This window comes from Perissodus microlepis, chromosome 6, assembly GCF_051167445.1.
Source record: "Perissodus microlepis isolate ML-2025 ecotype Zambia chromosome 6, ASM5116744v1, whole genome shotgun sequence".
Classification (NCBI taxonomy): Eukaryota; Metazoa; Chordata; class Actinopteri; order Cichliformes; family Cichlidae; genus Perissodus; species Perissodus microlepis.
Window position 1 is genome coordinate 18,157,759 of NC_140466.1, and position 13,991 is coordinate 18,171,749.

At 39.6% G+C, this 13,991-nt stretch overlaps 1 protein-coding gene and 1 pseudogene across 1 annotated transcript; one reads left to right on the plus strand and one right to left on the minus strand.

The window, feature by feature from the left end:
• The first annotated feature begins 2,035 nt into the window (after window positions 1-2,035).
• On the plus strand, window positions 2,036-2,886 carry LOC146385487 (uncharacterized; annotated as a pseudogene).
• Window positions 2,887-7,155: 4,269 nt separating this feature from the next.
• Window positions 7,156-8,573, minus strand: LOC146385488 (uncharacterized). Its single transcript, XM_084929989.1, has 4 exons — window positions 8,189-8,573; window positions 7,565-7,696; window positions 7,369-7,430; window positions 7,156-7,275 (listed from the first exon to the last, which is right to left on the minus strand). The coding sequence occupies exons 1-4, from the start codon at window positions 8,571-8,573 to the stop codon at window positions 7,156-7,158; spliced, it is 699 nt and encodes a 232-aa protein (XP_084786115.1).
• Between the last annotated feature and the right edge of the window lie 5,418 nt (window positions 8,574-13,991).

The following is a 13,991-nucleotide window of genomic DNA, read 5'->3' on the forward strand; positions in this document are numbered from 1 at the left end:
TCATCAGAACTAACGTTACAATATTGTTCAAACACTCAGAAACTAAATATCGATTATTACACAAAAAGAAAAATATGAAGTGCAAATGCAATCTTTCAGATTTAACTAAATAATATACCTAAGAGAGCAGTGAGAAGAAAAAGCGTCCTGCCCATGTTTGTCGATGACCTGTAGATGTAAGAGAATCAAGTAAGGCTTACTGCCGGATGCCATGAAAGGAGGAGATTTTTCCATTAAAGGAAATGTAAGTTGTGACTGGTTAGTTGAGCGTAACATTCTTTTGTGGTCATGTGTCACTTTCTTTTTGTATTGATGTAAAGAAAAGATAAAGTTTCTTAAAACTACAGCTGACCAACATTTAAACTGTTCCAACTGAACCTCAATTATTAACCGTACTTTTGTATCTGAGGTTTTTGATATAGAACAAACATAAGTGATATTATAAAACAAATAAAACGTTAGCATTGTATTGAATGGGTATTGTTTTTGTAAAACACAATGGAGGAAAAGAGTAGTTGGACAAATTCCATCTTACAATGATGACATAGCATATGTCTGTATATATATCTCCTCCTTAACCAGTGGGCCAATTTCAGCCAAACTTTGTACAAAAATCCCTGTACATAGAGCAATTCTTAGCATGTTTTTAAAGTATGTTCTGTATGCAGTTATATTTAACTTCTTTGTAATCAACAAACTAGTCTTTAACCCTTTAAGACCTACCATAGAACCAAGTCCGCCAGAGCTTATATTATATTTTTACATGCTGTAGTGCCATTTTTGGGAGCATTTCAAGTTGCTATACATCAATACAACCATTATAGCCTAAATTTTAATAATATGTATGCATTAAGTGCATAGTAATTACATAAATTGCAAAAAAGTGCAATAAACTACAAAAAAATTGAAAATCGTTTTTGTTTTTTTAACATATATTTCTAGTTAGAGAAATTTAAGAGGCTTATCTCTCAAAACTGTAAATACAAAAAAGTTGCACAAAATAGTTTCCCAAAACAGGAAATTTATTTTCAGTGTCTTCATAGTTTTATTTTTGAAATACACCAATTTTTATACTCTGCAGGAAAAACGAAAATAAATATTATAGTGCAAATTTGCAAAAAAGCAGCACATGCATCAAAATAAACTATTTCCAGCAGTGCAATATGAGTCCTAAGCATCCCAGAAACGACACAGAAAGTCATAAAGTCAAACATAACTTTTAAAAACACCAGTATAGGCTCATGAGGCCCTGATCGTAAAAAAACTACATTTCCACGAAAACGACGTCACTTCCGGTTTCGGGCAGCTAATGGCGGACATGCGAAAGTTTGCTCTGACGTCTATTCCAACATAGGAAGTGTTATGAACAGCTGATCGGATCGGCAAAGCGTGTTTCTGGAATATTATGTTTTTGTTGCTGCAAGTGCTTTTTATGCAGTTTTTGCAAAGCTATATGTGGAAGGAAACCGTGACCTAGGACAAGCTGATGGCATAAGATGTAAGTACAACTCCTCCAGTTTCATATGCAAAAAAAATTATTGCGCTAGCTTATGTGATTGCAGTGCTACCGGGATTTAAAAATAGTTACGCAAAACAGAGCGTGCCCGCTCCGACCGGTTTTAAAGGGTTAAAGACCAATTAGCTTTGGAAGCAGCGGGACCTTTGAAACCTCTACTAAAGGGAAGGGCCTTCAATGACAGGCAGGGTGACACGCCAAACAGAGCCCCCAATGGTTGCATCTCATGGCAACATGAATTCAAAATTTGGGAAGAACTATGATGCATCCCATTGGCAAGATATCATTGATGCATGTCTTTGGAAAATTGTTCAGATTATGCCCAGTCAGTTTCGTCAAAGGGTGATTTCAACATTGCATGGGGAGATAGAGAGGAAAATATATCCATTTATCCAGGGTGTTTCTCATTAATAGTTCTTTTTTTTTCTTTCCATGTGGGATATTAGTATATGAATACAGGAATTTCAACAAAACAGTCAAGATGTACATTGTTGGAGAGTTGAAGGCCAAGCCAAGACGATGAAGATGGTTAATTTGAGTCAAAAAGTGTTTGCAGAGTCCCAGCTCACTCAGTCCTTAACTCACAAGTATCAAATATTCGATAGCAGACAATGGGCTAGTCCTCTGCCGCCTGCTCCCGCTGGGTGGCCAGCATTTCAGCCACTATCTAGGCCAGCTCCTCCCTTCCCTTGTTCGGGTGTGGACCCGTCATGCCACTTCCTGGGTTTCGGCACCACTGTGGCAAGGATGACGCATGACGGGTCCAGAGGTTTGATTTGAGAGCCAACTTTATTCACACGGTGCGACTGCAGCTCTCAGCTAGTGTTGTGGCCTGACAGAGAATCCCTAAGACAATCTTTGCTATATGCATTTCAGAACAGCAGCTTTGAGAAGACTGTTTGCATCATGGATTGTTTAGAAATATATCTAGAGAAACCGAGTAGATTGCTAGCCAGTGCTCAGTGTTACTTCTTGTACAAGTCACATCACACAGTCAAATATTTAATTGCAATTTGACCTCAAGGTTCTATTTGTTTCATCTCCTCTGAATGGGGAGGTTTATTACAGAACAAAGTCATTTTTTATCTCATTTGCTCCCAGTTGATGTAGTTTTAAAGATTCCAGCAATTACTCGTGGAAAGAAACAGTTGGATCCTGTTGATTTGGAGAACACCAGATGTCTTGCTTCTCTCAGGATACATATAAAAGAGTAATAGGAGTTCTCCGTCAAAAGTACACAATCTTGCAAAGCACAGTCCCCATAACTTTCACAGACAGACAGAGAAAATGATGTGACCTGTCTTGACAAGATTGTGGGTGTATGTTGTGAGCTTACAAATGTATCTGAATCTGTGGTGCCCTTCCAGTGATGTAAATGAAAATGATGTGACTGATGTGCTCAACCAACAAATACACTCTCACTTTTTGTTTGCTTATTGTGACTTGACTTTTGAAGGGAAAGCTTTCTTACTTGTCCTAAAAATATCAGAATAAGAGAATGGCAGACCTGGGCTCACTATTTTTGGATCTTCACATCCATCTTAAATGATTTCCACTAACCACGTTTCATATTCCTGATTGACAGATACAGATCAGAATCAAAATCAGAAATTTTTTTATTGCCTTTGTCAGTGAACAAAAATCTACAAACTAGCCACTTGCTTCAGTGGTAATGTGCAATACAAAACACTGAATTATATAAATAACAAAAATAGCATTAATTTAGAATTTTAATTTAGGTTTGATGATCTTCCCCTCTTGTGTGTGGCATTGGGAGAGGTTGTGATACAGTTGGTCTTGCTGAGCAGCAGTCAGAGGTGGGAACGCTGGGAGGACAGGATGATCTTTTGCAGATTTCTCTTTTTTATTTTGTTTAGAGTTGTTAAAATGATGTCCTTGTATTGCTAATACTCCACTTTCTTTAAAGACTCCTCACTTGGAATGGCCCACTTACACTTCTTAGATGTAACAGCTATCTCTTCTTTTTTTTCCACTGGTATGCTGCCATGTCCTGAACAACACAGCTGACACATGTGAGCAGCTCTCACCAAGGCCAGCTGTGCAGTTACAGTGTGCTCCCAAGACAACCCCGTCTTTTCTCACTACTACCCATGGCTTTAACAGCGGGTCATTAAGCCTTTGGGAATGTTGAACCTATAAATACAATTACAAATGTTAAGTACACCAAAAACACAAAATAGCTACTGACAACCAGATGCGTTTTAGTGAAGCTAATGTAACCAAACGACAACGCTAACAACGTCACACCGCCTGGGATAATATGACACTTACCTTTCCAGTGATGATGCAGATTTTTTTTTTGCTTGAAGATTCCACAGCTGAATGTTTGTTGCAAGTAGTAGGATGGGAAGTTTATAAGGTAGTTATGTATGTCCGGATAGCATAGATCTGGGACGCTGAAATACTTTTGCTCTGTTCTCAAAATATATTTTCAATATAAAATGTCAAGCAAATCAAACTGTACACTATAATGCATGTCAAACTCTCTGCAAGGGAATTTTTGTAACTCTGTAAGGGGCTTTTTGATGTTGTGGGTTTCCTGTTTGACGGCTGACGAGGAGGCTGAGGTTGACTTTACTGTCAGAGTTGTATTGTTGTAGCTTCAAGACAGAGAAAGTATTATTTATTCTTTGTATTATGTCCTTGAAACAAACTTTGCTCATTATAAACTTAGCTACAGTGTTTCATTCTGTTAAAGATAATAGCTGATTGGTAACATGAGACAAAACACAGAAAATTAGTTAAAAATAGGCATCATGAATTGTTGTAAACAAAAAGCCATCCTAACCACTGTTGTAGACGGATTTAAGTAATATATTTATATATATCTTGCTGCCAAGGATGGCACAACCAGTTATTAGGTTAAGGGGAAAATGACTTTTTGAGTTAGGGCCTGATAGTATTTGAATAACTTTTTCACACTGCATTTTGACTGTAGACTGACGAAGTCACTTGGATGAGTGACGAAACGTTTCTCCCACTGAAAACGCTACGTGCAGATGAACAGAATCAACTTTTGGAGATTTACTTACCTGGATGATTGAGCATGCATCAAGACATTGCATTTTGAATTCACTTGTGTTATCTTTCTGTAGTATTCAAATGGATTTGATCATCTGAAATATGTGTTGAAATAAGTTTTAGTCTGTTTTTGTAAAGCACACATAAAAATACTTGAAAAACTAATATTATAACTGTCCTGTAATCGTTATTATAATAAAATGTCCTTTGTTCATATGTGGTAGGTCTGTAATGTTAAACTCACTTCAATTTCCAAACCTACTTTGCATTTCCCTAATGAATCATGAGACATAAATTCTTAAAAAACAACTTAATAAACAACTAGATTTTTACATTTTTTAACATTACTGTTGGCTGCAAGCAATTTTAAAAACAATTTTATTGTTCTATAACCATAAATATAGGATCCTAAAACAGAGGAGCTATATTTACTTGCTGACTTTACATCAAATTTACATGCAGACTAAGCATAAATTTGTTTTTATAATAATATTAATCAATATGTGCTCTCAGACCAACAAAGAGCAGCGAGGTTGACGCTGAAAGAACTAAGCCTGTCTTTTAAACATTAATTTAACAAAATATTAATTATAGTGCTTCAGAATTTCTTGTGTCATAATGATATAGTTGTTGTTAATAAATGTTATGTTTTGCTAGCTATCAATCCTGCCTTTATATTAGCTAAACTTCATCAATATACCAACTCTTTTCCAGTCTGCAACATACACTCATGTCACTAATTTATCTACAGCAGCAGTGCTAATTTAAATTGGTGTTATGTGCTTAATCGCTTCATATTTTTCTCATAGTATAGTTTTATCTTTCTTTGTAAAATCAGCCACTTTGTTGCCAGTACACTTATCAACACCACCTATTTCATGTGAATGTGTATGGGAAACCCTGGGTTAAGTTAACAAGTTATTAAACTGCTTCATGTGACCAGTTATCCTGACTGTCAATATCAGGGTAAGTGAATCCAGAAAACGGAAAAATAACTTAGCTGTGCTGAACTTCCTTTCTAGTACATGGTTCTGGAGCAGCATGTTTGAGATTAGACTAAGAGCAAGATCTTATAACTTTGGATGTCCTATCAACTTAACTGTCCATCTCCCTATCCTTGTTAGTCTGGAGGATGTTGTGTTCATGTTTTCCAAAAATGATTGCAAACTTTAATTCATCTGACTATAGAAGAATTTTGCATCAGTTAATATTAAATGAGCTTTGATATAGAGAAGATGGTGGCATTTCTGCATCATGTTCACATTTGGCTTTTTCTTGTAATGATAAAGTTTTAATCTGCATTTGTGGATGGCACTGCGAATTGTGCTAATAGACAATAATTTCTGGAAGTGTTCCTGACCCCTTACGATGATTTCCATAATAGAATTATGGCTGTTCTTAATGTAATGCTGCCTAAAGATCGTTGGCAATCAATATTTATTTTAAGCATTTTCATGTGTGTATAGAACTTTCCACATATTCTTAGACTCTCTGGGTGATATTATGGACTTATGCACAATTTAACATTGAGGAAATTGTTCCACAATTTGTAGATGCAGATTTGTTTTAGATTGGTGAACCTCCCCCAATCATTACTTCTGAGAAGCTCTGCCTTTCAAAGTTAGTTGACAATCAAATGTTATTGCTTTGCACAACATTTGACTGAAAGTGCTTGAAAATCTATTTCATCTAGAGTAGAGATCTTGCTATCATACTATGACCATTTAAGACATAATGTTTGTAGTTGAACCATGTTTGCCAAGGGCCATCCTGTCCCCAACCACATCATAACCACAAGGTAGGCCAACAAAGCCACTTGGACAAATCTGAAAGCAACATTATCAAGCAGATAGGTGCGGATGAGGACAGATGTGGTGCTTAATGCAGTGCAAGATGGTGGTTCAGCACATCTCCCTCTATATGCACAGCACCAAATGGTAGAGTTGGATATGAAATGTTAAATTAACATAGATATCTATTAGTCTTCAAAATGACACAAAAATGTCCAAAAACTGTAGGTTTTCTGAGTAGTATATATGAATCTGTAAAAGTACCATTTAGAAATTAATACAACTGGTATGATAGTATGTTAAATTTCCTTTGGCCTGGGCCTTTTGTTTTATACTCTTTTTTGTGTGAGTCACATCATTCACGGTAGGCTGTCGATCAGTAAGGGAAATGCAAAATATTCACAATTAAAATAGGTTACATTTTAATGAACTTTATTAGGTTTAAAAAATATTGTAGCCTACAGTGTATCTGAAAATTCACTGTTTTAAAGAACAGCACACAGATGTATTACAATGATCACATAAATACTAAGGGTTTGTTATAGGAGGATTAAGAAGTTAAAATGATATTTCCAAGTTAATGACTATAACACCAAGTCACAATTTTAAAAACTTTGCTAACACAGTAAATACTTATTATTTTCAAATATCTAAGCATTAGAATTCTTGTGGAGGTAATCACTTCCTTACATTAATTTTTGGGGAAAAAAGACCATAATCTTACATAATCTTTCCTTATCAGATCTGGTAGCACAGGCTACTTATCAACAATACTTAGTAAGCATACTGAGGGAAAAAAAGAGTTCATTACATGTGAAAACTATTCATGTTTGTGTAGGCACTGAAATCTGAACTCTGGGCGATCCTCTTCTTTGGTCTCTGAGATGCTGGCTGGATTTCCAGTGCTGCATAACACACATCTTCATTCTAAAATTTCATAATTATTTAGAATTATCATCAAGCACTGACAAATGATAAATGCATCTTAGAGCTAAATAGCTTTGTGTCATGATATATGACCTGATTTCTTCTCATCTGGTCTCTGCTCTCATATCTTTTCTCATCAGCCGGAGGTTTCTTGGCTACGAACATTTAAAAAAAATGTAAAATGTACAAAGGCTCTTTTCTTTTACTTGACAAAACTCTGTGATAGTCAAATGATCATGGAACTAAAGTGATGAAAAATCTTGTTGTACAAATGAAACAGAGCGGTTACCTGTCTTGTGATGGTAATATATCAAAAGAGAACATAGCAGAGATGAGAGGGCCACAAAAGCTGGACACAGAGAGAAGAGCAGCATCCAGCATATACCACAGTCTTTTTGCGTGGTTTGAGGCTCACGGGGGTCTGAGTAAAAAAAGCTTTGAAATTAGTCTTTTTTCCCCTAAATTATTCAGGTAGAAGATCTGGGGATAATTTTAAAGTAAATTTAAAGTATGATGTTGTTAGTTGCATTACAAAGACCAACCTGTACCAGAATGACAAACATGTGAAACATATAGCAATGAACTTTCTGCTCAGATTCAGCCAAAGGTAGTACAGAAGGAAAATGAACTATAACATATAATAATAGGCACCCAGTAGTCTTTGAAAATTAAGAAAAAGAATATCCTGCAGTGTCTGTTTCAGTCACCTGAATACCTATTTTTCTTACAATGAAGCAAGCAAAATAGATGAAGCAGTAGTAAAAGCCTGGCAAATTATTCTGAAGGAAGAATATATCTTAAAAAACATAAACATTTGTTTTATTTCTATGTTTATTTATTTCTGTATTTGTATTTTTACCATTATATTCATGTTAAATTGTTGTAATAAGCAGACAGATCATGTATTGATGACTCACACTAGAATACTTACAAAGTAGGATCTTTGTGGTGAGGTTTCCATATCTATAAAGGCATTCAAGATTAATAGTTTCTTTTTCCTTCACCTTAGACTGTTCAGTTCCACAGTAGTAGAAGCCCTCATCCGAATCACTGATGTTTGTGATCAGCAGGTCATAGGATTGAGAGGAATGATTTTTCACAAGATGGAAATTAGGGAATGGATTTAGAAGGTTTTGGTAATCAATACCTGGTTTATATTGTCTTTGCTCAAGCTTTGTTTTTAGAACAAGAGAAGGTTGTTTCTCATGAGAGCAATTCCTGTACCACACTATGAATTCTCCAGTTGAAGTTTTACAGTCACAGTAGAGAGTTATGTTTTCTCCTGGTCTGACCATCATCTCCAACACTGTTCCACTGGTCAAATTATGACTAGAAGTTAAAGCTCCTACGGGACCTATACACAAAAACATTAGAAGAGGTTAAAACATGCACAGCTTTATACAAAATCACAATAAAACAGACAGTTTTTTTACAACATTAGTTCAATGTCAAATAGGACGAAATATCAATAAATCTTGAAAATGATCACATTAATTACCAAAAAGAACAATGAGAAAAACATGCATTGTATCCATGTGTGATAATGAACAGGAGTTAAAAGGCAGCTCAACAAGTCTTACTGACAAATGCAACGACCCAAGCAGATTTTTCCATTAAAGGAAGTGGAAGTTATGATTGGTCGACTGAATGGAACATTTTCTTTGTGGTTGTTTTCTATTGGTGCAATAACAAGTGATGTTTTTGGAATGAATGTAAAAGATAATTTTGACAGATAGTACAGAAAGTGCACTTCAAATATAATTTTCCGAGCCTTGCATAAAATAATTTTTCTGCTTTGCTCAAAACCATTACAGACATGCATGTTAGGGTATATAAAAGACCTTTGAGTTAAGCACAAATATTATATAATTTTGTTTGAATTGCTCAAAGTATGTAGAAAACCATACAGATGTAATCCACCATAAAAGACAAAAACAGACAGAAACTCCTCTAACAAGGAGCATTTGCATCTGTGCTGATTTGGTTGTTCTGTTCATGGCAGGAGATGATGATTGCCTCTCCATGATCTCAACGTTCTGTATAAAGCCTTCTCTTTGCTAACATTTTGTCTTTTTGTTTTTTCTACACTCTAATGCCTTTGCATCAAACACATTGATCAGGCTGATTAGACAGTTAAGGCCTTAGTCACACCGGCCATGAAATCTGTCAGGTGAAATGTGTATGCCCCCATCTGGTCGATGAGTGGGTGCTGACTGTTGCTAGGTGAAATCAGTCACAAAGAGGTGTTTCTCCAGAGACTTCTTTGTGATTGCTTTACTTACACGCAAATTGCCGCAAACCTTTGTACTTTGCATGGAAGATGCAGACTTGCAAACATTTACCAACTATTCATTAAGTAGTGGTAACTGTGAAAAGGAAAATGAAAGGAAATGGAGAACATTTAGCTTTCCATTTTGTGGTCCACTCTTATCAGTTTCACCACCACTTGGGGATTTCTTTTCCCATAAAGAGGGCATCTTTCACAGCAACCTACAAGCAACCAAAGTAAGGAGGTTTTTGGTTTTAGACCAGCTAGCAACTACTCAGAAACCAGTTGGGATTCAATAAATGGACCCCAGGCCTCTATGACTGGAGATTAACCCTTTAGAGCCGGTCGGAGCGGGCACGCTCTGTTTTGCGTAACTATTTTTAAATCCCGGTAGCTCTGCAACCACGTAAGCTAGCGCAATAATTTTTTTTGCATATGAAACCGGAGGAGTTGTACTTACATCTTATGCCATCAGCTTGTCCTAGGTCACGGTTTCCTTCCACATATAGCTTTGCAAAAACTGCATGAAAAGCGCTTGCAGCAACAAAAACATAATATTCCAGAAACACGCTTTGCCGATCCGATCAGCTGTTCGTAACACTTCCTACGTTGGAATAGACGTCAGCGCGAACTGTTGCATGTCCGCCATTACCTGCCCGAAACCGGAAGTGACGTCATTTTCGCGGAAATGTAGTTTTTTTTTACCATCAGGGCCTCAGGGCCTATACTGGTGCTTTTAAAAGTTATCTTTGACTTTATAACTTTCTGTGTCTTTTCTGGGATGCTTAGGACTCATATTGCACTGCTGGAAATAGTTTATTTTGATGCATATGCTGCTTTTTTGCAAATTTGCACTATAATATTTATTTTCGTTTTTCCTGCAGTATATAAAAATAGGTGTATTTCAAAAATAAAACTATGAAGACACTCAAAATAAATTTCCTGTGGTAGGAAACTATTTTGTGCAACTTTTTTGTATTTACAGTTTTGAGGGATAAGCCTCTTAAATTTCTCTAACTAGAAATATATGTTAAAAAAGCAAAAGCAATTTTCAATTTTTTTTGAGGTTTATTGCACTTTTTTGCAATTTATGTAATTACTATGCACTTAATGTATACATATTATTAAAATTTGGGCTATAATGGTTGTATTGATGTATAGCAACTTGAAATGCTCCCAAAAATGGCACTACAGCATGTAAAAATATAATATAAGCTCTGGCGGACTTGGTTCTATGGTAGGTCTTAAAGGGTTAAGATAATAAATTGGTGTGTTGTATTAAGTGCTTTGAGTACTCAGGGAGAGTAAAAAAGCGCTATATAAGAATCAGTCCATTTACCATTAATCCCTTTAAGACCTACCATAGAACCAAGTCCGCCAGAGCATTTCAAGTCGCTATACATCAATACAACTGTTATAGCCCAAATTTTAATATTATGTATGCATTAAGTCCATAGTAACTACATAAATTGCAAAAAAGCGCAATAAACTACAAAAAAATTGAAAATCGTTTTTGTTTTTTTACATATATTTCTACTTAGAGACATTTCAGAGGTTTATCCCTCAAAACTTTAAATATAAAAAAGTTGCTAAAAAGAGTTTACAACAACAAATTTATTTTGAGTGTCTTCATAATTTTATTTTTGAGATACACCAATTTTTATATACTGCTGAAAAAACTAAATAAATTCTATAATGCAAATTTGCAAAGAAAACAGCATGTGCATCAAAATAAACTATTTAAAGTAGTGCAATTTGAGTTCTGAGTATCCCAGAAACTATTCAGAAAACCATGAAGTCAAACATGACTTTTAAAAACACCAGTATAGGCTTATAAGGCCTATAAGTAAAAAAAAACTACATTGGTCCTGGGTGAAGGACCAGACGAAGAGCGATTCAGGAGACCCTTATGAGAAAAACATCGAGGGAACAGTTTACTCTGCCCGGGACAGGGTTGCAGGGTTACCGGGGCCCCGCCCTGGAGCCAGGCCCGGGGAGGGTGCCCGAGGGCGAGCGTCTGGTGGCCGGGCTTAGTCCATGGGGCCCGGCCGGGCACTGCCCGAAAAGGGGACATGGGCCCATCCTCCTGCAGGCCCACCACCTGCAGGAGGCGCCGTAGGGGTCAGGTGGATTGTGTGCCGGGCGGCGGCCAGGAGCGGAGGCCCTGGAGGACTCCCCGGCTACAAAGACTGGCAATTGGGACATGGAATGTCACCTCTCTGGTGGGGAAGGAGCCTGAGTTAGTGTGTGAGGTTGAGAGGTACCGGCTAGATATAGTCGGGCTCACCTCTACGCACGGCTTGGGCTTTGGAACCAGTCTCCTGGAGAGGGGCTGGAATCTGTCTCAGTCTGGAGTTACCCCTGGTGAGAGGCGGCGGGCTGGGGTGGATATTCTAATATCCCCTCGGCTTGCTGCCAGTACATTGGGGTTCTTCCAGGTGGATGAGAGGGTTTGTTCCCTGTACCCTGCATTCCCCGACCCAGGGGGTCCTGACTGTCATCTGCACTTATGCACCGAGTGGCAGTTCAGAGTACTGATTGGTTATTGGACTTCTGTGCAAATCACAGTTTGTCCATAACGAACACCTTGTTTGAACATAAGAGTGTCCATAAGTGCACGTGGCACCAGGACGCTCTAGGCCGCAGGTCAATGATCAATTTTGTAATCGTATCACCAGACCTGCGACCATATGTTCTGGACACTCGGGTAAAGAGAGGGGCTGAGCTGTCAACTGATCACCACCTGGTGGTGAGTTGGATCAGGTGGCGGGGGAGGATGCTGGACAGACCCGATGCACCTAAACGCATAGTGAGGGTGTGCTGGGAACGCCTAGCAGAGGCCCCAGTCCGCAAGATCTTCAACGCACACCTCCGGCAGAGCTTCAACAGCATTCCGAGGGAGACTGGGTTCATTGAGTCCGAATGGACCATGTTCAGCATCTCCATTGCCGAATCTGCTGCATTGAGCTGCGGCCGCAAGGTGGTTGATGCTTGTCATGGTGGTAATCCACCAGGTGAGCCACCAGGCTGCAGAAGGAGTCCTATCGGGCTTGGTTAGCCTGTGGGACTTTGGAGGCAGCTGACAGGTACTGATAGGCCAAGCGGAATGCCTGCTTGGGCAGTGGCTGAAGCAAAAACTCGGGTGTGGGAGGAATTCGGAGAGGCCATGGAAAAAGACTTTCGGACTGCCTTGAAGAGATTCTGGCAAACCGTCAGGCATCTCAGGAGGGGAAAGCAGTGCTCTTCCTGCACTGTGTGTAGTGCTGGCGGAGTGCTGCTGATTTCGACTGAGAAAACTGTCGGGCGGTGGAAGGAATACTTTGAGGACCTCCTTAATCCCACGGACATGTCTTTCGAGGAGGAAGCAGAGTCTGGGGATGAGGGGGATGACCCGCCAATTTCCAGGGGCGAGGTCACTGAGGCAGTTAAACAACTCCTTGGTGGCAGAGCCTCTGGTGTGGATGAGGTCCGCCCCAAGTTCCTGAAGGCTCTGGACGTTGTAGGGCTGTCCTGGTTGACACGCCTCTACAATGTTGCGTGGAGATCAGGGGCAGTACCCCTGGACTGGCAGACTGGGGTGGTGGTCCCCATCTTTAAGAAGGGGGACCGGATGGTGTGTAACAACTACAGGGGGATCACACTCCCAGCCAGTTTGCCCAACCAGTCTACATGTGTTTTGTGGACTTGGAGAAGGCATTCGACCGTGTCCCTCAGGGTGTCCTGTGGGAGGTGCTGCGGGAGTATGGGGAGTCTGGCCCATTGCTACGGGCCATTTGATCCCTATACAACCGTTGCAAGAGCTTGGTTCGCAATAAGTCGGACTCGTTCCCGGTGGGTGATGGGCTCCGCCAGGGCTGCCCTTTGTCACCGATTCTGTTCATTATTTTTATCACTGCGGCCGCAGTGATGCGGACGCTGCACGGTCCGTCGTGGTGAAGAGGGAGCTTAGTGTAAAAGCGAAGCTCTCAATTTACCAGTCGATCTACGTTCCTACCCTCACCTATGGCCACGAGCTGTGGGTAGTGACCGAAAGAACGAGATCGCGGATACAAGTGGCGGAAATGAGCTTCCTCCAAAGGGTGGCTGGCCTCTCCCTTAGAGATAGAGTGAGAAGTTCAGCCATCCGGGAGGGGCCCAGAGTAGAGCCGCTGTTCCTCCACATCGAAAGGAGCCAGCTGAGGTGGTTTGGGCATTTGACAAGGATGCCTCCTGGGCTCCTCCTGGATGATGTGTTCTGGGCATGTCCCACCGGGAGGAGGCCCCGGGGCAGACCCAGGACACGCTGGAGAGATTATATCTCTCGGCTGGCCTGGGAACGCCTTGGTGTAAGCTGGAGGAGGTGGTTGGGGAGAGGGAGGTCTGGGCTTCTCTGCTTAGGCTGCTGCCCCCGCGACCCGGCCCCGGATAAAGCGGAAGAAGATGGATGGATGGATGGAAATGTGTAATT

Bases quoted from the DNA above. Each gene is read 5' to 3' on its own strand.
- LOC146385488 (XM_084929989.1), bottom strand. From the start codon at position 8,573: ATGATGGTCAGACCAGGAGAAAACATAACTCTCTACTGTGACTGTAAA. The intron at 7,697-8,188 runs GTCATCAATACA...TTTTTTACTCAG, and splicing joins TTGTAAGTATTCTAGTGTGA to ACCCCCGTGAGCCTCAAACC. The intron at 7,431-7,564 runs GTAACCGCTCTG...AAATGTTCGTAG, and splicing joins ATATTACCATCACAAGACAG to CCAAGAAACCTCCGGCTGAT.